General features: G+C 33.1%; 6 protein-coding genes and 1 pseudogene across 7 annotated transcripts in view; 1 reads left to right on the forward strand and 6 right to left on the reverse strand.

The window, feature by feature from the left end:
* On the reverse strand, window positions 2947–3375 carry LOC104717771. The gene has a single exon (XM_010435398.1). The coding sequence runs from the start codon at window positions 3367–3369 to the stop codon at window positions 2947–2949; it is 423 nt and encodes a 140-aa protein (XP_010433700.1). The 5' UTR covers window positions 3370–3375.
* LOC104717772 lies at window positions 5673–6268 on the reverse strand. The gene has a single exon (XM_010435399.1). The coding sequence runs from the start codon at window positions 6072–6074 to the stop codon at window positions 5673–5675; it is 402 nt and encodes a 133-aa protein (XP_010433701.1). The 5' UTR covers window positions 6075–6268.
* On the reverse strand, window positions 6758–9344 carry LOC104717773 (protein TAPETUM DETERMINANT 1-like). 2 transcript variants are annotated; one of them, XM_010435400.2, is made up of 4 exons: window positions 9220–9344; window positions 8297–8487; window positions 8113–8199; window positions 6758–7291 (listed from the first exon to the last, which is right to left on the reverse strand). In XM_010435400.2, exons 2-4 carry the CDS (start codon window positions 8370–8372, stop codon window positions 6945–6947), a joined length of 510 nt encoding a protein of 169 aa, XP_010433702.1. In that variant the 5' UTR covers window positions 8373–8487; window positions 9220–9344; the 3' UTR covers window positions 6758–6944. The 2 variants fall into 2 exon arrangements, with proteins under 2 accessions (XP_010433702.1, XP_010433703.1); XM_010435401.2 differs by lacking the exon at window positions 9220–9344 and adding an exon at window positions 8809–9130.
* Window positions 11157–16516, reverse strand: LOC104717775 (protein MICRORCHIDIA 7-like). The gene is made up of 19 exons (XM_010435402.2): window positions 15613–16516; window positions 15451–15525; window positions 15314–15348; window positions 15135–15213; window positions 14905–14997; window positions 14744–14828; window positions 14518–14593; window positions 13824–13952; window positions 13479–13577; window positions 13286–13387; window positions 12881–13036; window positions 12669–12764; window positions 12508–12559; window positions 12312–12423; window positions 12144–12214; window positions 11913–12046; window positions 11751–11804; window positions 11547–11669; window positions 11157–11444 (listed from the first exon to the last, which is right to left on the reverse strand). Exons 1-19 carry the CDS (start codon window positions 16133–16135, stop codon window positions 11364–11366), a joined length of 2175 nt encoding a protein of 724 aa, XP_010433704.1. The 5' UTR covers window positions 16136–16516; the 3' UTR covers window positions 11157–11363.
* On the forward strand, window positions 16712–18448 carry LOC104717776 (60S ribosomal protein L7a-1). Its single transcript, XM_010435403.2, has 7 exons — window positions 16712–16786; window positions 17052–17096; window positions 17178–17379; window positions 17465–17634; window positions 17737–17865; window positions 17961–18053; window positions 18150–18448. The coding sequence occupies exons 1-7, from the start codon at window positions 16784–16786 to the stop codon at window positions 18279–18281; spliced, it is 774 nt and encodes a 257-aa protein (XP_010433705.1). The 5' UTR covers window positions 16712–16783; the 3' UTR covers window positions 18282–18448.
* LOC104717777 lies at window positions 18543–19886 on the reverse strand (annotated as a pseudogene).
* LOC104717778 overlaps window positions 22925–23259 on the reverse strand; it is a 2334-nt gene continuing 1999 nt past the window's right edge. The window contains exon 2 of the mRNA XM_010435405.1: window positions 22925–23203. Within this exon, the coding sequence (XP_010433707.1) occupies window positions 22925–23203 (279 nt within the window). The remainder of the gene's footprint in view (window positions 23204–23259) is intronic.

Consider the following 23259-nt stretch of genomic DNA (forward strand, 5'->3'; position numbering starts at 1 on the left):
ATAACCTGTGAATGTTTTATAAAAATAAAAGTATAAGTTTTAGCATCTCATCTTTTTATACTCCATGGCGCTGCAAAAAAAAAAGGCTTTTAGCGTCAGTTTTTATTTACCTTGATGTCACTTAATAACCGAGTTGAAAAACTTAAATGTTAGTTACAAAACTGTCGTGTCATTGACCTGACTTTAAATTATTTTGCTTCATTTTAAAAAACGATATAAATATGTTTAACGTCAAATACTAGCGTCATTTAACGGATGGAAGGGAGTACATATTTTAACGACAGTTTCAAATTGATGCAAAAACATTCTATTTAAGTCTTTTTTCCTAAGCTTTTGCGTAATAAAATTGACGACAAAAAAAATATTGTCTTTTCCAAAACTAACATACACAGTAGTACAGTACACACGACCATTAATGTTATTTTTTTCACTAAATTAAATTAAAATAAGAAAAAGCTGAAAATAACAATAAATTCATAAATATTTAATTTATTCTATTAAATAAAAAGAGAAACTATAAGCTCCTGTCTACCTAGGATTTAACACAGCCAATAGAGATTAGCCGTCACACTAATTAACATTATTTAAAATTTTCAGAATTACCTATATTAAGATTTTTTTAAATGACCAATCAAGATCAGTCATCTCAATATTTAATATTTTTGAAATTATTTAAAATTTTTATATTATAATACTTATAAATAAGTGTATGTACAACGTCCTATATCGGCTAGAAAGGTTTAGACGATGGATGGAAACTATTATAAATAAGATTAATATCCTTCCAACTACGAATGAACATGAAACTTGATTTATCAAGCGTCCAAATTTAAAAGTTTTATTTGGTTTATTATAGCAAATGAAAACTTCCAAAAAGTTTCAAAATATTATAATATTTGAAAAGTTTAAAGTATTAACAATATTGAAACTTAAGATGTAGTTGAAAAGTTTAAAATATTATAATTATTGAAACTTTTAAAAGATTCAAATATCTATTGAAACTTTTAAAAGATTCAAGTATTATAAATATTTAAACTTAATAGAATGTTTAAAAATACTATAAATACTTCCATAGAAAGTTTAAAATATGATAAAAAGTTTAAGTATCATTAATATTTTAACTCTAAAAAATGTTATAATTATTTAAACTACATCTAAAGTTTAAAATATTATAAATATTTAAACTCTATTAAATATTTAAAGTTTAAATATTATTAAATATTATATATTCAATTTTCAAATATCTTATTTATCTTCGTTTGTGCTTTTTATATCTTATGAACGTTAATACATGTTTTTGTTTATGGCTTTATAGATGAGTTGATATTCTTTCAGTATTGGTTTAAGAAAGAAGGATTGACGTCGCAAGACCTAGATTTGATGTTGTTTGAGTCAAGTTTTGGGGTTTAAAGAAGAAGAATCGACGACAATCACAGATGCTTTATTAGCTATACATTTTTGCATTTTACTTTCTTTCCAAGTAATTTATAATTTTGTAGTATTAACGATTTTGGTTTGAGAAATTATAATTTTGTAGTATTAAAGATTTTTTTATTTGAGAAGTTTCAGTACGTGTGAACCTAAAACCGAGTAAGTATACAATGAAAGTATCAATAATTGAGTGCATGTGGTGACTATGTTGGTTTTCATAAATTGCACAAATTAAACGAGAAAAGAGGCAATGATTTTGGTCGTGGAATTTGATTGGTTAACAAGTTATGTGGTAGTCTAAAAAAGAGATTTTGAATGATTATTCAGTGGAAGAATGTGAGGAAGCTGACGAAGAAGATAAAGAAAAATAGTATAACGTTTAAGTATAAATTCATGATTTTTTATCAGATTTGAATTTTTAAAAGAGTATAACGTTTAAGTATAACGTTATATATTTTATATTTTTTTAAATTATGTGTTTGAAATGTTTTTTTTGTCTTAATAGTAATTTAAAGGTGTTTATAAGATAATATTTCATAATTATCATCAATCATATATAATATTCATCAAAATATATTAAATAAACCCATCAGTTCAAAACCTAATCACTGAAATAATAGCACGCATAACAAGTGTCAATCATCTGGACACAAAACAATGAAACATACATGAGATCTAAGACTCCAAGTCATGCCCATGATTTCAAACAAAACAATTGGTTTTGTCTGGTTATACTTGGTTTTACTTTTTTTCTTTATTATTATTTATTGGTTAAATAAAATAAACTGATAACCTAGATTTGTGGCTTAAAATGATCTGGAATTATTAACTCGGAGAGATTTAGATTTCAAACTTTTGATTTGGAGAAAAATAAGTTTCAACCTTTTTTTTGGGATACATATAGCTTAGGGTCAAAATTTGGGAAACTACCTCACATAACAGAAAGCAGGTCAACATGAACCTCATTCTTAAACCAAAAAATTCGTATGAAACTCTCGCTCTTGAACCAATCGGTTTTCATCTCCTTATGTATTAGGTGACCCCAATAGGCTTGTTCTATAAGGTCTTGAGGGTATTCAAAATTTCATACTAAATTAGTTTCCAAGCATATAAAAATCAGAAATATATTAACGCAAAATCTAATCATAATCTATCTTTTTTTGTTAATTTAATATATTAAGGATTAACAAAAAAAATGTAATCAGCGACTTTTGCATATAAAATAAAATATATTTATGAATAAAATTTGATTTCGATTTAAAGACATAAATCATAAATAAATGATATAAATTATACATTTTTTTGTCAACTAAACATTATTTATAAAAAAAATAATAAAGTTGGTAGCCCAAACCGGAAGAAAAACGTTTACAAAGAAGCTACTAAAAATGTTTAAAATTTATGTCATATAAGGGTTAGCAAAGGGAAAGTGTTACTATGTTAGTTTAGTAAAAAGAAAATAATACTTTTTATTCTTTAGCTTATAAATATGATGAAATCTTGTTACAACGGTATTCAAGTAGCAGGATTCCAAGGAAAACATTGTTCCTTACCTTTTAATAATCTACATGGACCCTTAGGTCTTATACTCCAAACACACGGATTATCTTGACATATACCAATACGATAATCTCTGTTAGCATCAAAAATATCAAACCATTTAGATTGACTTCCTCTTACCCATTGAAAGTGACAAAAGTATAGAGTGGTCTCCCAAAAATTGAGTTTTGCTTGAAATCCCCAGTGTTGATGAGGAGCTAAATAATGTGCTCCGAGATCTTCGTCTTTCGATTTGCAGTATAGTCCTAATTGAAGATTTGGACCAATATCATTGATGATATCCACATTTACATGCCGACTAGCCTCGCATAGACCACCAAAGAGTATTACCATGAATATAACACTAAATATGAAGTGAAATGCCGATGAGCCATACATTATAAATATTTTTTTCAATAATAATTGTGAATGTTTTATAAAAATGAACTTTAAGGTATAACATCCCATCTATTTATACCCGGTCACATTTGAAGAATGATTGAGATAGTCAAAGATACAGTATGCTCTTTACTTTCGTATATGGAAATGTCTTTATTTATTTATTTTTGTCAAAATAGAATATCTTTTATTTGTAGAAAGAAATCAAAGAAAAATGCTGACCAAAGACAACATTCCATGGAAAGCATAATTCCTGATCTGTTAATCCAAAGACATGGTTGATGTTTGCATCTTTATCTCTGTTACCATCTAGATTTATTTCTCTATTTAAAATGATAAAAGAATGGAGTAGTGTCCCATAAGTTATTCAAACCATTTTTGAAGTGTTGAAAATTAATTATAGAACTAGATGTTAATCTGCGATATGCCGCGGGATAATGTTTTTAAAACTAACATTTAAATTTTGAATAATATTTATTTGTTAATTTTGTTAATTTTTTATTAGTGTTTGAGATCGTATAATTGTATTGATTGTTATCTTTAAGATTTAACCCGTATTATATTACGTAACAATATTTGTCTAATATTCTAAATTTTTAATATTAATATTGATTTTTTTTCAATTTCAACTCTATTTCACGTAACTTTCCTCAGTTCAGATATTCAAGTTTCAGTTTTCCTACAAATTTGGGTATATCTATATTTTATTGTTTTAGTTCATGGGTTTATTGTATTTTTGTTTCTCTCATATACTATGTAGTGTACTCTAAGAGTTTTGGCAACAAAATTTGCATAATAATTAATAATTGTTTAAAAATTGGGTTTGATAAAAAAAACAAATGTTTTTGAAACTTTGTTATCATTTCATAACCCAAAGATACTTTCTTTAATAACAAAGAAAAAGAGTAGAGATAATTCTCATCTGTTTACTCATATAATGTTGTATAAAGAAATAAAAAGTTAACCAAAAAAACCAATAATAGTCTTTGAAATTAAATTCAACGCAAGAAAACAAAATAAAGCAACCAAACTTCTTCTCAACCTCGATCCTAACAAATTATCTACAAACATAAACAAACGCAGTATAGATTTTGTTGTCACATAAACCTTTGGAACGACTTGTCTATTAATTTGGAGAGCAATTCACAAATGTGAAATCAAAAGAAGCGGGCAAAAAAAGTTTTCGTTTCTTTTTGGATGATATAGCTTTTCCGATTTGGTGTTCTTAGCTGCTGAACATGAAACGTATTATTTTTATTTTTATATTTTTTTGTCAACAAAAACGCATTTATAGTGCTATAATAAGATGTGAGAGATTTTATATGTGACTGATCGTCGAAAATCTTGTTGGGCAAATATACAATCTAAAAAAATATCACAATTAGGGAATAAAGTAGAAGTTTTAGTATTTAGCTAAGGATTATACCATTAATAAGGAGTGTATGATTAGTAATTTGTTTTAATTTGCTATATTTTCTTGATTGCATGTATAAAAATTTTAGAAACTAAGGAATTTATTTCGATTTAAATATGTTACGTAGCATTAAATCATCACAATGGATTTCCTTTTCTCTAAAAATCTTACTAATAACTGATTGTTTCCACTGAATGGTGTTAAATATTCATAATTGATTTTTCTTATCTATAAAAATTCTTATACATAAATATTAAATCAAATTTTCATATTAAATTGATTTCCCATAATTTTATTTATTGTATTTTATGCAACTTTTTAAGGATTAGCTTTGTAAATAACTTTTTAAGTAAGTATAAATTAAAAGGTAGAACACCAAATGTACTTCAAAAATGTTATTATATATATATATATATAACAAAATAATTTTTGTTTTTTGTTAATTTTTTAAACTGTAAAGAAGATAATTCTAATCTTACTCTATAAATAAAAATTTTGTTTATTTTTTTAAATGGTTAAAGATAATTACAAGAAATATAAACTTAATTAACTTAATACCAAATTATATAAATTATACAATCAATTATCAATCCTAAAAGAAAAATGATTCTAACATGCTCACCCCTCTATATAAAAAATAGTGAGTCATATATATTCACTAAACAAAATTAGAGTACATTAAAGTCTGGTTGATTAATCACATATTTCAATATATGTAAGGCTCTTAATTTCGTCTCTACTATACTATTCTAAGAAAGCGCAGGATTGGTATCAAAAGTCAAAACCATACTAAATTACCTTTCACAACCAAGACATCAAATGTTGGTGTAGTAAAAGGAAAATAATTCTTTTATTCTTTAGCTTATAAATATGAAATATTGTTACATTATTATGCATTCCATGGAAAACATTGTTCTTGACCTGTTAATCTACATGGACCATTAGGTCTTATACTCCAAACACACGGATGATGTTCACATATATATTGATCTCTCCTAGTTGCAAGAATATCAAACCATTTAGATTGACTTCCCCATTGAAAATGACAAAAGAACAGAGTGGTTTCCCAAATATTAATAGCTTCTCTAAATCCCCAGTATTGATGAGGGACTAAAGATTGTGATCCGAGATCTTTGTCCTTCGATTTGCAATGTAGTGCCAATTGAACATTTGGAACAATGTCATTGATGATATCCACACTTACATGCCGACTAGCCTGGCATAGACCACCAAAAAGAAAAACTATGAATGTGACACTAAGCATTATATGAATTGCAGAGGAGCCACACATTATGAAAAAATTGAATGATACTTATCAATGTTTAATAAAAAATGAACTTTAAGTTTTAGCATACCATCTTTTTATACTTGATAGTCTTGATTACATACATCTCGCGAATGAATGATTAAGATTGTCAAAGATAAGCTAATATTCTATACCGTTGTATATGCAAATAATAACTTTTATTTGTAGAGAAAAAGGAAAGAAAATGCTGAACAATTTTGACCAAATATATGCTCCCTTTATTTTGTTATCAAATGAATATTCATTTGTTATAGAAAACGTATATATCACAAGTCGTCGTAATCTTAGCATTAGCAACTTATAAAGTTATAAATGCAGACAGACATAAACTAAGTTATAAATGCATGCATAAACCCTTTGAAACAACTATTTCATTATACTAAATTACTCTCTAAACATAAAAGAAATTGTATTTTATTAATTAAAAATCAATATATTAAAGCTAAAAATAAAATCTTCCTAAAATATACTTATTATATCTTTCTAATATATTTTTGTTAATTGTATTGATCAAAACCAAAACCTTTTTAACCAAAACCTTTTTAATTATGATGCCAAAAAGAGAGGGAGGGGGTAAATCTACTTTTAGATAAACATACTGTAATTGTATTGTGTCATAGAGGGATGATGGTATTCGTAATAGTTAAGCTTTATAGAGGGAAAAAGAGTTTGATAGATTCCTTTTTTTATATACTTATATATAATATCACTGTTTCCACATCCCAAGAGAAGAAAAAACAAAAGTGGATGATGGTATTCGTATGAATAAGATTAATCTCCATATTTCCGTATCTAATACGACTCTCTTAATTTCCCACAGTTTATCCTATAAGAAAAAAAAAGAAAGCAAACAGCCTAAGAGCAGGTGACGAAGGCGACAGAGAGAGGGTAAGGGAAAGTGTTGGCGTAGTGAAAAGAGAGTGTGGAGCCATAAGGCAAGGGCTTGCCGTTGTTGACAAGACAGTCGTCGTAGTGAATACGCTTGAAGACTCTTGGGTTAATCAACTTAGCTGAGCTAAACCAACCGCAGCTGATGTGGATCCTCGAAATAACGCATCCAGACATACACATGTTGGTAATCTCTACCGTGTAACCTGGTATCCCGCTCGGCATTGGTTCCGTTGCAGCTTGGTTCACCACTATGTCTGTACTCTTGCACTTGTCTCCTATCCTCTCTGGCTCTGCCCTCCTTTCTGCTTTTCCTTTTTTTTTTTCAAAATAAAAACAAAGGGATTTTTTAGTCTATATTACGTAGCTACATTGCTAAGAAGATAACAACAATTTTCGAAATTATTGAATACACAAAATAAAAGACTCGAACTAATCTAACTCCATTTTTCTAGTAAAACTTAATGGAATAATAACCAAAAATTATTGGAGTAGAAGAAAGAAAATATAAAGAGAAATACTATCAATTTGACAGCTGGATGAAGTAGGAAGCTTTTTAAGCATTGCTCTACTCTACAGGTGTATGCACTCTAGAGTCAATAGTCAACAAGTCATCAACTAATTTCACCAATTTTTTTTTTTTTTTTGTTTTCACTAATTATAACAAACAAGAAGAAAAAAATAGATTCAAGAGCATTTGAAAAACTCAAATCTTAAGATGATGTTATTTGTATTTTTATTATAATTCCACAGATGATATATAATAAGTCATGAATATATATATAGGGTCCACAAAAGTATAACGAACAAAAGAAACAAAAGGGGAGCAAGAAAACACAGACGTGCGAAAGACTGACGACGACGCTGTGACAAAAAAAAGGACTAAACACATCAGGTAAGGTGTGTGTGTGTTTACAGAAGAGCAAAGAGAGAGAGAGAGAGAGAGAGAGAGAGAGAGGAAGAAGAGGTTCTGATGCAGCATACAAAACAAAACAAAATCACACCATTTCACGAGGGATCTTAACCAAAAATGGAGCAAACAAAGACAAATTTAACAAAACTCAACACAAAAGTTATATCAATCATCGATTTGGCAAAAGTAAATAAAAACAAAAATCAAAAGTTTCAAAATTACCAGGAGAGAGAAGAAGCATCTTCCGATGCGAAGAGCTAGGTAACGTCGTCGTTTTAGTAAAATCCAGATTACCTCTAAGCTTTACCCCTGTGTTTCAATTTTCAAACCACCACGACATTAGCCAGTGTTAAAACTAACAACAAAGTGAAATCTAAAATCTGAATTAAGGAAGTCTCGGTAGTACCGGAGGCGAGAGCCGTGCCGTGAAGAAGAAAGTATGAGAGAAGTATCGCCGAAATCAGAAGTCGCCGCCGGTTCATGTGGTTAGACGTCGGGAAACTAAAAATATAGCTGATGATGATGAAAGCTCTGATTCTCTCTCTCGTCTCCTTCTCTTGTTCCGTCAACGTCGATGTTTGACTATTACCGGAAAATCTGTAAAAAAAAAAAAAATCAGAGGAAAGAGAAGAGAACAGAGTATCTCTCTATCTATAAATAAAATCACACGACTAGTCTTGTCTTTGCATCAATCGTATCAAATGAACAGTTAAAAATCATAGGAAAATGGAGATTTTTTTTACGCGGCCCCTCATTCAAGGAAGGAATCTGTTGCAGAAAATTTTCAAATCCTTTTGACCTAAAAAATTGAAAAGCGAAATGTACAGAGACACAGAGAACAGAGAAACAGAGAAACAGAGAAACAGAGAAGCTTAAAAACCTAAAATCAGAGAAATCGACGGCGAGATGATGCATTACCGGATTTAACTAGTTTCTGGAGCAAAACAAAACTTCATCGCAAAAAGTGAATAATATACTAAAATCAAAATCAAGCAAGGATACGAAAGCGATTCAGGAATCGTATCGTAAAGCGAATCAGGAGACAGAGATGAATCGTATAATAAAAGCGACTAAAATGGAGAAAAAAAAGAAGTAAGGAATCTCTCGATCGAGTTTCTTGGGGAAAAAAAAAAAAGCAATTCTGAATCTGACGGAAAACGAAGAGAAAGCTGGAGCGTAGTGAAACAAACAGAGCAAACAAACAAAAAAGTATCAACAGAGAGAGAGAGAGAGAGGATGATTGAGAAAATTCCAGAAAACAAAATATACAAATCTCCTACAGATTCCATGTACTCCGTACAGTTTTTAAAAAGAGAGTTTCTCACTCACCTTAAGTTTCTTCGTCTGCAAGTGGTGTCGCCTTGGTAGAAGACGAAGCGATTTTTGAGAGAGAGAGAGAGAGAGAGAGAGAGTGAAAAGGGATGTGGGGATGGTTCTCGTCTGTGTATTACACACACTACAGTCGTATATATAGTCCTTTTTTTTTTTAGCAATAGTATTTTTTGATGAATTAAAATTACCAAATTTTTTGTTTTAAAACAAAAACATGGTAAAGGTACTCAATTTCGAGTATTATTAATTCACTTATATACGAATGTTCAATTAAATTTGATACTAATAGATTAAAACACTTTTTAATGTTTTCTTCATTTTTTTTGAAATGATGATTTTTAATATATGGTATAGAGTAGTGAGTCGTGACATGGTTAATGTGGACCGCTTTGATTGATACCGTTAGAAAACTTTAGGAATGAATCTCGCTTGTATCCATCCATCCAACCACAAATGGGTTGGTACGTTTATTACTGATGCAGTTGGTGGTAAACATATACTCGCAAGAAAGGAAAAACAAAAGAAAATATTAGGAATACTACAATATAAGGGTAAACACGTCATTTTAATAATTATGAACTAGTACTAGTATATTTTTATCTTGGATCGAGTCGGTCGTGTGATCAGATTAATGAAGGAGGAAGAAGATTGGGTAATAATTTGTATGCAAGTGTCGGTAGTATATTTTTATGAATGGGAATGAAATGAATGATTGTCTTATATTGTTTTATGATCAGATTAATGAAGGAGGAAGAAGATTGGGTAATAATTTGTATGCAAGTGTAGTAGTAGTGGTATTCAATTGTCACATCCTCACGTGGGAGTATATCAGAACCACACGAGTCTCTCTAACACGCGCCTTCAATTGCATTTATGATCTCCCCCCGACCATGATGTTTTTGGGTACCCATTTTTTTTTTTTTTTTTTTTTTTTTTTTTTTTTTTTANTTATTTATGTGATACTATATCCCTCCCTTTTGTTTTTATGATGTGTTGTTGTACCAAATGTCTATTATATAAACTTAAACCTCAAAAAAAATAAGGGAATAAATTGTTTCATTTTCATGTCTTTGGGAGGGAAAATAACTCTTAAATGGGGTTGTTCACTGCATAATCAAAAGATCAACCTAGATTTGATCTTGGTGACAGGGGAAAAAAGAGAACACTGATCAATTCGAGTCTAAAAACGAAAGTGAAGGCCAAACAAAACCCAAACCAACAGACACACAAGTAAGCCAAAAAAGCGAAATACAGAAGTGAGTTTTTTTATTTTCTTTTGACTGGCAGAGAGAAAAAACAAGGGACTCGCAACATGACAAGTTGGCTTCTTCGTTTTCAACATTTGCTTTCATTTTTTTTATATATAAAAAATCCCTAAAGAGTAATGCAAATAGTACTATTTTAACAATTTTAAAAAGAATAATAACATCCCATATATATTGTTATTATTTTATGCATTTTGTTTGGGAATAAAGCAATAAATGCAAATCAGAACGAAGGCAAGTTTTTTTTCTGCTTTTGACAGACAGAGCACAATGTGTCATTGATAAAACAGAGTTTTGCAGGGGGGCTTTGGTCTGCTGCTTCTCTTTCAAACAAACCTTTGCCCATGCCCCTCCTCCTCTTCATTTATCTTTCATTTTGTCATTTTTTTTTTGGAATGATTCCCACTTCTTTAGTTGACCTTATTTAAAACCACACACGCTTCTCTTCTTAAATAATAATATATGAAAAAAAAACTTTTAATCCCTTCTGACATCAAATAAACTAGACATCGATTCTTTGTATAGTCATATTGGTATGGATAATATAATTGAGCCAAGATCTCTACAAAGTCAACCCAAATTAATACTACTAATTTTGGTTGGTTTTCACGTGGAATTCGTTAATGTTACCGAAATGACAGCTGCTAAAGCTACAGTGAAGTTTGTAAGGGGAAAAATAAATCAATCAAAGGTCAAAAACATTTATAGATGTTACAAATTTCCTATCAATAACACTAATTTACAACATGGTATCCAACCCAACCAGACCAGGTCGAGTCACAAATTTAATGGAGATGCTAGAGAAGCCTTATTAATCAAATTGGTTTACACAAGATATACCTTTTGTCGTAATCTAACCTCCCCATATATGCAAGTTCAATGTCTCCAGTTCGGACCTCTAGATCCCTCCAGCTTTTTAATCTTATTCAACAGATCATCAATCGTGTTCGACGCTTCCTGCAAATGAATTGTTTTAGGTTTTGTTATTTAAGGTGGTGAGCATACAAAATGATAACAACACTAGTTAACCAAGAAAGGTTTGTTTCATGAATAAAGAACCTCTAGCTTATTTCTCAGAACTTCTTCCTCCCCATCACGTCGATCTCTTTCCTCTGAGAATATCTGAATCAGATTCGCTTGCTCTTTGTTCATTTCTTCTATCTTTTGCCTTGCTAATTGAACCTAAATTAACCAGGAAGGAATCCATCAGGCTTGCAGAGAAACTGTCGAGACAGTTAAAATGTCAGAAAGTAGGGACCATACCTCAACTTCAAGTGCCTTCCTACGCTCTTTCTCACGCCGCAGCTCCTCTTGCAACTGAGAGTGTACCAAAGAAAATTGAGAAATCTATTACAATGGAAAGGTCCTTGAAAGGATTTTCCTCTAGATTTTAGATTTGAGATTTTGGTGGGAGTATATATATACCTGTCCACCATCTTTCCCATCATTTACACCATTGTCCTCTTTATGATTTGGAGAGTAGAACTTGTCAGAAGCTGGGGTAGGAGTTTTGCTTCTTGTTTGAGCAAATCCCTCAGGATAATTTTCTGGTGATGAGTCTAACATCCACAAGACATTGTTACATGATTGTTCTCTACAAGTAAACTCTCTAGAAATGTGGTATGGACGTTATAAAACCAATAAAAGACACTATACCTCTGTGATAATAATCGTTTACAGTCTTTCCATGCCTAGGCGCATAGCCAATTTTGTGACAGTTGTTCCTCCTGATCAAAAAAAGGAATGGAATATTCTTAGCCCTGAAACATTCATGCCCGGCTCAATGAAGCTGGATTTCAGAACAACTTGAGAAAAGAATCAGACCAGTAATTCTTCTGCATTTGAAGAAGTCGTGACTCAAGTCTAGAGAGAACTGTTGTACGCTCAAACCCTTGTTTATCATGAGCAGGCTCGACAAAATTAGCTTCTAGAACACCTATTAGCAGTAGAAACTAGCTTTGTAATCTTCACATAAAAAGTAAAAAAATAAAGTAACACACCTTACATATAAAACAAATACCTATGACCCCACGACCATCACTGCCTGCCGCATTCCATATCCTCCAAAATGGCTGATAACACAAGTTAATAAGAAAAAGAAAAAAACACAAGAATATGAGAATCTACTATTTTTCTTAAATATCATTTGGGAAGCAAAACGCCATTTAAGTAGAAGGAAACCTTGATGAGCCGATTTTTGTGGTAGACATTAAAGCCTTGAACATCAACATGATGTTTTGCGTCCTTCACAAATCCAATCATTACAATAGCAGACATCTGATCAAAGAAGTTGTGCACGATACCAGTTTTATTATATTATAACTAAAAGATCATGGCTTGTAATAAATAAAGAACTATATGAAGGCTAGTTTTATAGAGTTACTTAAACTTACATCTGTCCAAACTCCATATGATTCTGACTGTGGTCGATATGTGATCTGCTCAGTCTGCATCATGTCATTCACAACGCTATGGTGCTCAACATCTTTTCCCCGTAGAATGATACGAAACCCAGGTGGAATTCTTAGGTAGAGGATCGATACATAACTCTGGGAACATGTCAAAAAGGATGTGAGAAATGAATTTAGAATAGAAGGACATGCAGCTAATTGAACAAGATTCATAATAATAAACCTATTCAAGCTTTTTTTTTATTTTGACAATTATCGTAATTACTGAAATGTTTTGCCTACTGAAATAATCACTATAATTGAAATACTACAGATATACATACAGTCCTAACTAGCATGAGACTGACTAGCACTACTTTGACAAAAAGACATCTGACTTGTTTATACCCTTAGTGAGTGTTTGTATGTCAGGAAGTGCCTAGAATTAGGAAACTGAGAAGCCATTTTAATGTTCTTCTCTTCCCGATTGACGCCTCTAAGTTGAATATCCTGCAGATAAACAATATGATATGCATAAAAATTCTTATGCATCATCATCTCACAATAGATCTACATACATTGAGCAAATAAAAACACATACAAGCGGATCAGCATCAAAATCAAGTTCTAACATCCCTTGATCATCTTCCCACATGTTATATATAACTATCCGTGTGCCACGATCCTTCATCAGATCAAACTACAACAAATGAAGCAACAAATTAGTGATAACATTTGTTCACAGAGACAGTCAAAGGGTGGTATTAGATGAAAACCCACATCAAATGAGTGGTAGAGAAAAAAAGAAGATCATATAGCTAAGAATGTACTACAATAATCACTATAATTGACTCATCTTTTTGTTTCCTGGGTTGTAACTCTCATGGCAAATTTCATTGTATGGATAAGTGACTTAGCAACTGCTTTGAACAAAGGGGAAATATACCTGATGAAGAAGATCTTCTTCACTAGAGAATGGCGACCATTGAACTATTGTTTCCACATTTTTAACCCAATCACTAAGAGAAGACCGGATTATTTTACTCCACCCAGAGTCCCTTCTTTCGTAGTCAAGCTGTCATTATAAATCACATTACAAGAGAATATAAGGATAAAGTGAATACGGAATTCATCCATGAAAACGCAAAATAAGGGGAGTTGCTAAAAGGATGGATAAATGGGACGCATAACCGGATATGTTAAAACTGAAATACGAAAAAAGGGCTCATGAGATCGAAATAATGAATCATAACTAGAGTTCAAATTCATCTAAATTAAAAGTATATGTTTTGGGCATGAAAAAACATCTTCCTTCCATGGCAAAAGAGATGTGTGGACAGTTAAAAAACAAAGCTAAGTTACAATGTTACCAGCAGTACTGAAAAAAAGTTACCAATTGAGATACAAGCTAAGGTACTAAAAGAGAAGGAAACATCACGATTCTCTGCCAAAGGTTTTATCTACCAAGCAGTACGATTTTTGTGGTAGACGATATATCAGAACTCAGAAGAATCAGGTTGTGGAGCCAAGCAGTTAAATGGAATTTCATATCAGAATACTACTTAGAATAGGGAAACCAAGTGGCAGACCATGGAGTTGGTCACACACAATGTCACACAAGTGAAACAAAGAAAGATTACCATAGGTACAACAATGTCCTCCTTTCCTGTGCTCCTGAGAAATGTATATGATAGGAGCCCAATGCTCTGCGTAGAGCTAAAACCAACATCAAGTAAAATAGACTATAACAAAAAATTACAACTCCAGCTGTTGTTTATATTCTAAGGTAGTGAGAATACAATCGAACCAAAACGAGTAAGAACATGATAGCCAAAAGAGGTAACATATTGATGATAACCAACTAACCTCTTTCCATCTTTTCCAGGGCAACGCGAGAATACAATGACATCTGCTCCAAGTCTCATTGTACTAGTCTTAAATCCATTGCCATCTATAAGCAATAAATGAATTAAACGTGTTTCTGCAAACATTTTGATATAAATATCACTCGAGTTTTTAATGCTTACATTGTCCAATGGTGTTTGCAATTTTGCTTTTGGCGGAGTATCCTAAAGACATGCATTGTCGCATTTTTTCAGGATCCATCCCACCCCCGTTATCTGGATGTCAAAACATAAGGATTCTCATACATGAGCATCGAGAAGTGGACGAAAAAGTGTTGCAAATTAGGCAACCAATAACGACATGAATAAAACAGGGAAGAGATTCTCTAAGATGTGCTAAGTAAAGTGTATACCTTCAATTAATAACATTCTGCTTCCTGCTTTGTTGTTTTCAAGCATGTCTACTTTAACATAAGTAGCACCACTAGCAACCTGATATAACCGAGAGAAAACATTACTACAACGCATAAGTTGAATGCACTTCAATCTGTCTAATACAACAACATTATAACAAGTTAAGAAGCTAAACAACCTCATCCAACGCATTGTCCAAAAGCTCTGCAAAAGCTGCACAAGAGAACAAAAGAAAACAGATTAAATCAACGAAATAGAGGGATGCAAACTCATTGTGTAAAGCTAGCTCGAATAAAGGTTGATCAATAAAGATACCTCCAAGAGCCCATTTGTGACTAGTTGCGTTAGAATGTAAAAACTTAGGATGGACTCTTACATGATCAAAGCCACCTGAAACACCAAATATACAGTGTGACATAAGTATCATCAACATTCCATATGACTGTTTAATGAACAAAGGTAACATTTGGTTTTGACCTGAAGAAAGATCCCAAGTAGCGCCAGGTGCTCCTTCATAATCTCCAGCTTTCCAGAACTGCTTACAACTACCAACCCTCCCGGACACGCCCGAGGACGGCGTCGGCGGCGGCGGCCGCGGAGACATAGGCCTGAAGACATTACACGGATTCGCGGGAATAGCATGCGTCAAATTTACCGGCGGAGGATTCGATTGGCCGAATCCTTCAGGCAACGATACAGCCAGCTCATCAACTGTTGTTACCTTCTTCACATTACTCCTACCAGCAGCTTCCGAAGAAGCTCCAAAAGTAGTATCTCTTGCTCTCTTCACACCGACGAAGTTGCCAGAATCATATCTTCGGTCAGGTCTTCCTAATACTTGGTCTAACCCACCGGCGATATCTCCAATGTCAGAGTCATCATCGCTGCTACAGAGATCGACAACAGGAACAGGTTCTCTTCCGGGAAAGCCAAACGGCGAAGTAGTAGTAGAAGAAGGTGGAGGAATCTCTCGCTTCACTTCAATGTTATTATCCATCATAAGTAACGATGAAACAATCCAAGAGAAGAAACAAACACTTAAAAAAGAGGAAGAAGATGAAACCGCCGTTTCAATTATTAAAAAAGAAAACAAGAATTGAAGAAGGAGAAAAAGACAAAGCAGGAACACTTTTTAAAATCTTTGCGACACGGAACACTCTCTCTCTCTCTCTCTCCCTTCTGTTTTTGGTTCCACCGATTCGGCTTTTGCCAACCCTCTCAAAGTGTAACTGACTGAATTATATATACTTTTCCAAAATTAAACAAACTTTCCGGGGAAAGAAAAAGCGTACGAATTTGAGTCTCTCCTCTGTTCTCTAAAATCTTGAGAAAGGGAGAGAGAGAGAGAGAATAGAAGTAAAGGCGAGAACATAATCACAACTGTAAAGGCTTTTTAGGGTTTTTTTTTAAATATTTTTGATTATGTTAGTTGTGTTATATAGATGGGCCATCTAATAATAAGCCCAATCATATTGATTTTACACAGCTTATTTTTATATGGACCTCAACAAAAAGGCCCATATAGACAAATCACGTAACAAGAAAATAAATAAACCCTAATTTATATATATTCTTTGGCTTGTCTCTCTCTCTCTCCTTTGTTCGTCTTCTCTTTCTTTCAGTCCTTTGAGCTGCAGGAAAGCTGAAAATGGTAAAACTTCTGCACCGGATTCGTTCGTCAATCCAATTTTAGTGTTGTGTTTTTTTCGCTGGCCACGTCTGAAACATTTGCTGTTTTTGAAAATTCAAGCTGATAGATAGATGTCGACTATGTTAGTTTGATATTATAGTTTTTTGTAGCTGTGATTGGTTAGAAATGTGTAATTGAATCTGGAATTATGTGTGTCATTATAGCTAACTGTTAATAATTGATTTCTTACTCTTAAAATTTTTACAATTCAAATTTCGTTTTTTAGGCCCCAAAGAGAGGAGTTAAGGTGACTACCAAGAAGAAGACTGCTGTAAGTGACTTTCTCTCTCTGTAGATATTATATCATTCCTTCGATCTGTTCGTAGTTTCTGAATATTGTGTTTGGTTTCAGGACAAAGTAACAAACCCTCTATTTGAGAAGCGTCCTAAGCAGTTTGGGATCGGAGGAGCATTGCCTCCCAAAAAGGATCTCTCCAGGTACATCAAATGGCCTAAATCGATCCGTCTGCAGAGGCAGAAGCGTATCCTGAAGCAGAGGTTGAAGGTTCCACCTGCACTTAACCAGTTTACTAAGACCCTCGACAAAAGCTTAGGTCTTTGATCTCTATTCCTGTTTTTGCTCTGTTTTTTAAATTACCCTTTTAGCTACTTAAACTCAATGTTTGTGTAATTTTGCAGCCACTCCTCTGTTCAAGGTACTTCTCAAGTATAGGCCTGAGGACAAAGCTGCCAAGAAGGAGCGTCTTTTCAAGAAGGCTCAGTCAGAGGCTGAGGGCAAACCTTCTGAGTCTAAGAAGCCCATTGTTGTCAAGTATGGTCTCAATCATGTGACTTACCTCATCGAGCAGGTCTCTTCCTTTATTGACTAATTCAATTGTCACTCTCTTTGAATTTATAAGCTTGCTGCAGCAATCTTGACTGAAACCTATTCTGTTTTGTTTGGTTTGCAGAACAAGGCGCAGTTGGTAGTGATTGCTCATGATGTGGATCCGATTGAGTTAGTCGTCTGGTTGCCCGCATTGTGCAGGAAAATGGAAGTTCCTTACTGCATTGTCAAGGGGAAATCACGATTGGGAGCGGTAACTATGATTTTGCTTACTTTTGAGGGCCTTTACAGATTTTCTCTACTAAAAAAAACTTGTAATTGATCTGTGATCTCGTTCCTTTGTTGCAGATTGTCCACCAGAAAACAGCATCTTGCTTGTGTTTGACCACAGTGAAGAACGAGGACAAGATGGAATTCAGCAGAATCCTGGAGGCCATAAAGGTGAGAGAATGATGTTTTGATTGTTTACATTTGTGTTTTGGAATGATTTGTGTGTGTAGAATGATTTCAAATTGATTTCGATTTGTATACGCATAGGCAAACTTCAATGACAAGTTTGAAGAGTACCGTAAGAAGTGGGGAGGTGGTATTATGGGATCCAAATCGCAGGCCAAGACTAAGGCTAAGGAGAGAGTTCTAGCCAAGGAGGCTGCTCAGAGGATGAATTAAGTTCTGTGTGGTTTCTTTTTTGGAAGCTTAGTTAATTCAATTTTGCACATCAAGAGTTTAAGTCAAAAAGTATCTCCCTTTTCTTCACAATTTTGCTTGCATTGTCTAATTTCACTCTTTGATGTCACCTTTTTATTTCATCAATAGAACTAAATTTTCATAGGTTAGTTGCTTTCGCAATGTCAATGTCAGCCAAAACATCACGTTTGGATATTGCAAATAGTGTGGGTTGGTTCGGTGTGATATTTGAGTCGCATACTATAAGATAATGAAACTTCAGATACATCTGTTTTTAAAATACTTAAACATCAAAGACTAATGAAAAGTCTTTTAAAATAAAAGAGATGGATTGGTTGAACAACATTAGCATATACGCGTGGAAACTAAATCAATACGACAAGGTGGAAAGCCACTTCTAATGTAAATCGAAACACACACCTCATGAGTCATCATCATCAACAACATTCCATACCCATTTTTTTCTAAATTTAAAATAAAAAAACAAAAGTAGATTAGACAGGACATGATGTGACCATCACCAACTCTCTGAGCATTACAGTAATACTAGTCAGGCTTCTTCTCTCTTCTGAATCAGTGACTGTGAGCCTCGTGTCCCTCCTACATCAATCATTTTTAAATACACAATTAATTATCAAAAAAAGTCATAAACAAAAACTAGATAACACACTTGTTATATGCTTATGGTCGCTACGTTAGAGAATTATAGGCCCTTTACGTTTCCTAGGACTAATATTAAATGTATTAATCCAAAAAATAAAGTATCTTTCTTTGACCCAATTCGAGTTCTAGAACTCCTAATAGTAGTTACTACATACCCGGTTAGGGAAAATGGACTGGAGGATGTTGGGCTTGGTGGCCTTGGAGTGGTGGGAAGAGCGGAAGACGCCGTGTTTCTTAAACTGCTCTCTGACAACACGGTTGTAGATAAAAGCTGCGCCTTGAAACTAGGGGAGAACAAGCCAAGCCACGAACACGAGTTTGGCCGTATACCAGATCGGGATCCACTCAATAAGCGATTGCAGAACCAGTTCAATCAGTGAGAGGAACGAATAGATAATCCAATACGCAAGCCACTGTTCGTCGTCTACTTTAGTTGCGCTCTCCATTGCTATCACCGATGCGTACCTGTGTTGTATATACATAAATTCAATTATTTAACTTATTCACATAAATATCAGATTTTTGAGTTTCTAATCTTTAAACGAAAATAAGAGAGATCGAGAACAGGAAACAAAACTTACAATGGATACAGCAACATCACTATGGGCCTGCATATAACAAAAAACCAATTACGTTTAAAATTAGAAATCGAAACAGAGGAAACAATAAAAAAGAAGTGGTTTTGTTGGAAAGAATAATATGTAAGGAAGATTTGAGAATCATACCCAGCGCCTGAATGAAGAGCAGTGAGGAAAGTCCAAAACTTGTCCATTTTTTTTTGTTTTTCTTCCTTGCAAGTTTCCTTTGGAAAATTTTTGGGCTTTGTGTGAAAAATTTCAGATGTTAAAAGAGAGAGAGAGAGAGAGAGACAAGTCTGTGAGTGTATCGAGGCTCTGTAAGAAGAAGAAAAGGTAAATAATGTGAAAAGGAAGAGCGGACCTAATTTATAGAAAGGAAAGGTCTCTCTCTATTGGAGAAGACATTGTATTGTACGGTTTGCTACAGTTGATTAGGTTGGTTGGTTCACACTCTTTTCATTGGCTCTTTTGCTTAGTGAAACGGGGGTACGACGGTTTAGTAGAGGAATACAAGAAAGCTGATGCCGACATACAACTATTCCGGTTTAGTCCATCGGTTCAATTCGTGAATCAATCAGTTTTTGGTCTGTCTGGTACGTTTCGGTTCGGTTCAATTTACACGCGTGGCGAGATTCTAACGTTGATGGCGTCGACATGGCACCGACCTAAAGATTAAAAAAAAAGAGAGGACGTCGGTAAGAGCTTTGTCATTGCTTTATTTTATTATTTTTATTTGATTTCTTTTCAAAGAGATAATTTTTTGTCATTTATTAACGGGATAATTACATTTTGTATAACTTTTTTTGGCCTTAAATGCAATAATAAATCCCATATTTAATATTTGAGAAACATAATTACTAATGGTATTGAAATTACAGTTGACTCTCTTACGATCAAACAATAAACAAAAGTCAAAATGACAGATGTAATCCGAGGAAATCTGCAATAGATTTATTTAATGTAGATTACAAATTGAATATATATGAAGACATAAAGATAGATCTACTCTTTAATTATAATTTAAATTTTAATTAAAAAATTTATAAAAAAATAATTTGATAAACCTATTAACCAAATAATAACCACATAGACTTCTTGCATTGAAATAAAATAAATTTACATATAAATGAGTCAAATTAAGGGAGGAAAGGCTGATTAGGTTAAAATTATTTGATTTAGAGTTTGTTTAAGTAGATTTCTCTATAGACTATTGGTGGTTGACTTTATTATGCCATCAACTATTAATAATTAGTCATGGGCGTTCGGTCAGAACGAGAGAACCGAACCGATTAAACCGAGATGTTTGGTTTTCGGCAGCATCTGTGAGAGGATCAATAAACTGATCGGCGAAATTAATATGGTAATTCGGTTACCGGTTCGGTTCGGTTTGGCAGGGCATAACCGTTCGGTTTTAATTAACCGAGTTATATATACCTAATTTCACTAACCCTAACCCTAATAATTTTCATTTCTTTCTCTTCCACCTTCTGCCTCTCTCTCTGGCGATAAGCGATTCTGAAACTCAAAAAAATATGTCTCTCATCAAATCATAATCACATTTCTTCTTCATCTTCGTCATCTACAGCTCTTCTCTCTGTCAAACAAGTAGTAGACTTCTAGCTAACAAGTAGACTTCATCTATCCGTCAACTAGAAAAAGTAAACTTCGTTGTGGTTAGTTTTGCAATTGACCAAGTTTGACTTTTGCCAAGTAGACTACGTACGAAGTCTCCAGGATTGTTGACTTCGTTTGCAGTCTGCCGTAGTCATTTTTGGGGTTGACCAACATTTTAATTTTTTAACTAGTAGACTTCTTTTGCAGTCAACTAATTAATTTTCTATCAATAATATGTTGGTCAATGTTTTTATATTTTGGTCAAATCCAAAAATAGCCACTATAGAAGTCTACTCTTTTATTATCGGAAAAAGACTTCGTCCGATAGTCATAACTAAAAAGTTAAGAATTTGGTCAATTGCAAAAATACACCTTAGTAGACTGCAAACGAAATGTCCGACAGAAAGATTATAATGCAGTCTGAACCATATTTTTTTTGTTTTCAAATGAAATTAAGGAGACTGAAATTTCAGACTACGGGCTCGAAACTCAACAAATTTTTAATTGCAAATTTGACCACATAGTAGACTTTACATGATATTATGACGGTTAGACTAACAAATGAAGTCTAATTTCGCAAAAAAATCAAGAAAAATCACAAAATCTACCGGAAAATAACCTTATCGGTGGTTGTTTCGCAATGTCAAGCACCGAGGACGTCGTCTTTAGTCACCACAGAAGAAACCCAGCACCAATTTAATCACTATCCAAGAATCATGACTTATAACAAGATGAATGCACTTGCAAATTTTCTTGGATTAAAATGGAGAGGAGATGGAAAAAAATGAAGTTCTCATAGCATTGTATGTTATTTAAGCTTATAAATTCAGGTTGTTGAAGCTTTAAGAGCTTCAAATTTGGTTGTTCATGGTTGTTGGAAAATTGATGGCGGTGGCACAACCGGAAATAAAAGAAGAAGATGAGGATATGGATGTAATAAATATTTTCGCAAGAAATTCAAATAAATCAGAAATAATGACATTTTTGTGAATAAAATGAATGGACAAAGATTTAATAGGGAAAAAGTGGCAAATGTTGGAGAGAGAGATAAAAGGGGTCTAACATTGGGATTGACTCAAGTTTGTAGTCTAATTTTGCAAGTCTCCCTTTATTAATCGTTTTCGTGATTATTGTTTTACTTTCTTTTTCAAAGTTCTAATTTTTTTGAGAATTAGTTTTGATTTATTAAGGTGAAAACAAAATGGGTTTGATTCTTCTCCCCCAAGCCTTTCTTTCTTTTTAGCAGAAGTTAGCAATCAAATTATATTATTTTGTTCCTTTGATAGTCAAATTATTTTTTTTTATCTTCGTGAAACCCAAGTAAAAAAAGATAGGCGATTCAACTACATGGAACAAAACAAATACTGTTGAAATATGTCACAAAATTAAATTTCCAAAGACGTAACCCAATAAAGATGTAACAATTGGCTTCTTCGACTCCACATGTGTTTCCTCAGGCTCCTTCTTGGCTGCTTTCTTCTTTTAGGCCTATTACAATACTTGAGGAGAATCTTGAACAGAGAAGTCGCTAGCTGCAATTTTACTAGCATTGGGTGAAATAGCTAAGAGAGGGGTAATCAAACCAGTTCATTTTTGAATCTTTCATCCCAAATAACATACATTGCCTTTACCGTTCTGGCCAAAACAATTGCATCAAACCTTGATGAGGTTCTATGAACTAAAAAAAAGAGATGGCTAGAGGTAATAATAGAAAACCTTTTTTTCTTTATTGAGTTTAATGAACATTTTCTAAACGAATAAGAAAATATATTAAGTAGGAACCAAAGTATTGATATGTGTATTCACGGAGAAATGATCAAATCCGTTCATCAACACAAACAAAACAAATAACAAAAGCAGCACCATAGTAGCCGAGACAATCCTTTCGATCGTCGTCTTCTTTTTCGATTTCGTGGTATCACTCGCTCTCTTCACATTGGAAGACCAACAAGATGAATGAGACAAAGATGTCGTCTTCTTGGTTTGACCATCATCATCATCAGAGTCGTGAAAGAGTTTTCTCCTTAAGGGTGATCCTACTTGTATCATCTCTGCCTCTGGTTCGTGCTGGAGTGAGAGCATTAGTTTCCTTGGAGAGTTTTCGA

Source organism: Camelina sativa, chromosome 10 (genome assembly GCF_000633955.1).
Source record: "Camelina sativa cultivar DH55 chromosome 10, Cs, whole genome shotgun sequence".
NCBI lineage: Eukaryota > Viridiplantae > Streptophyta > Magnoliopsida > Brassicales > Brassicaceae > Camelina > Camelina sativa.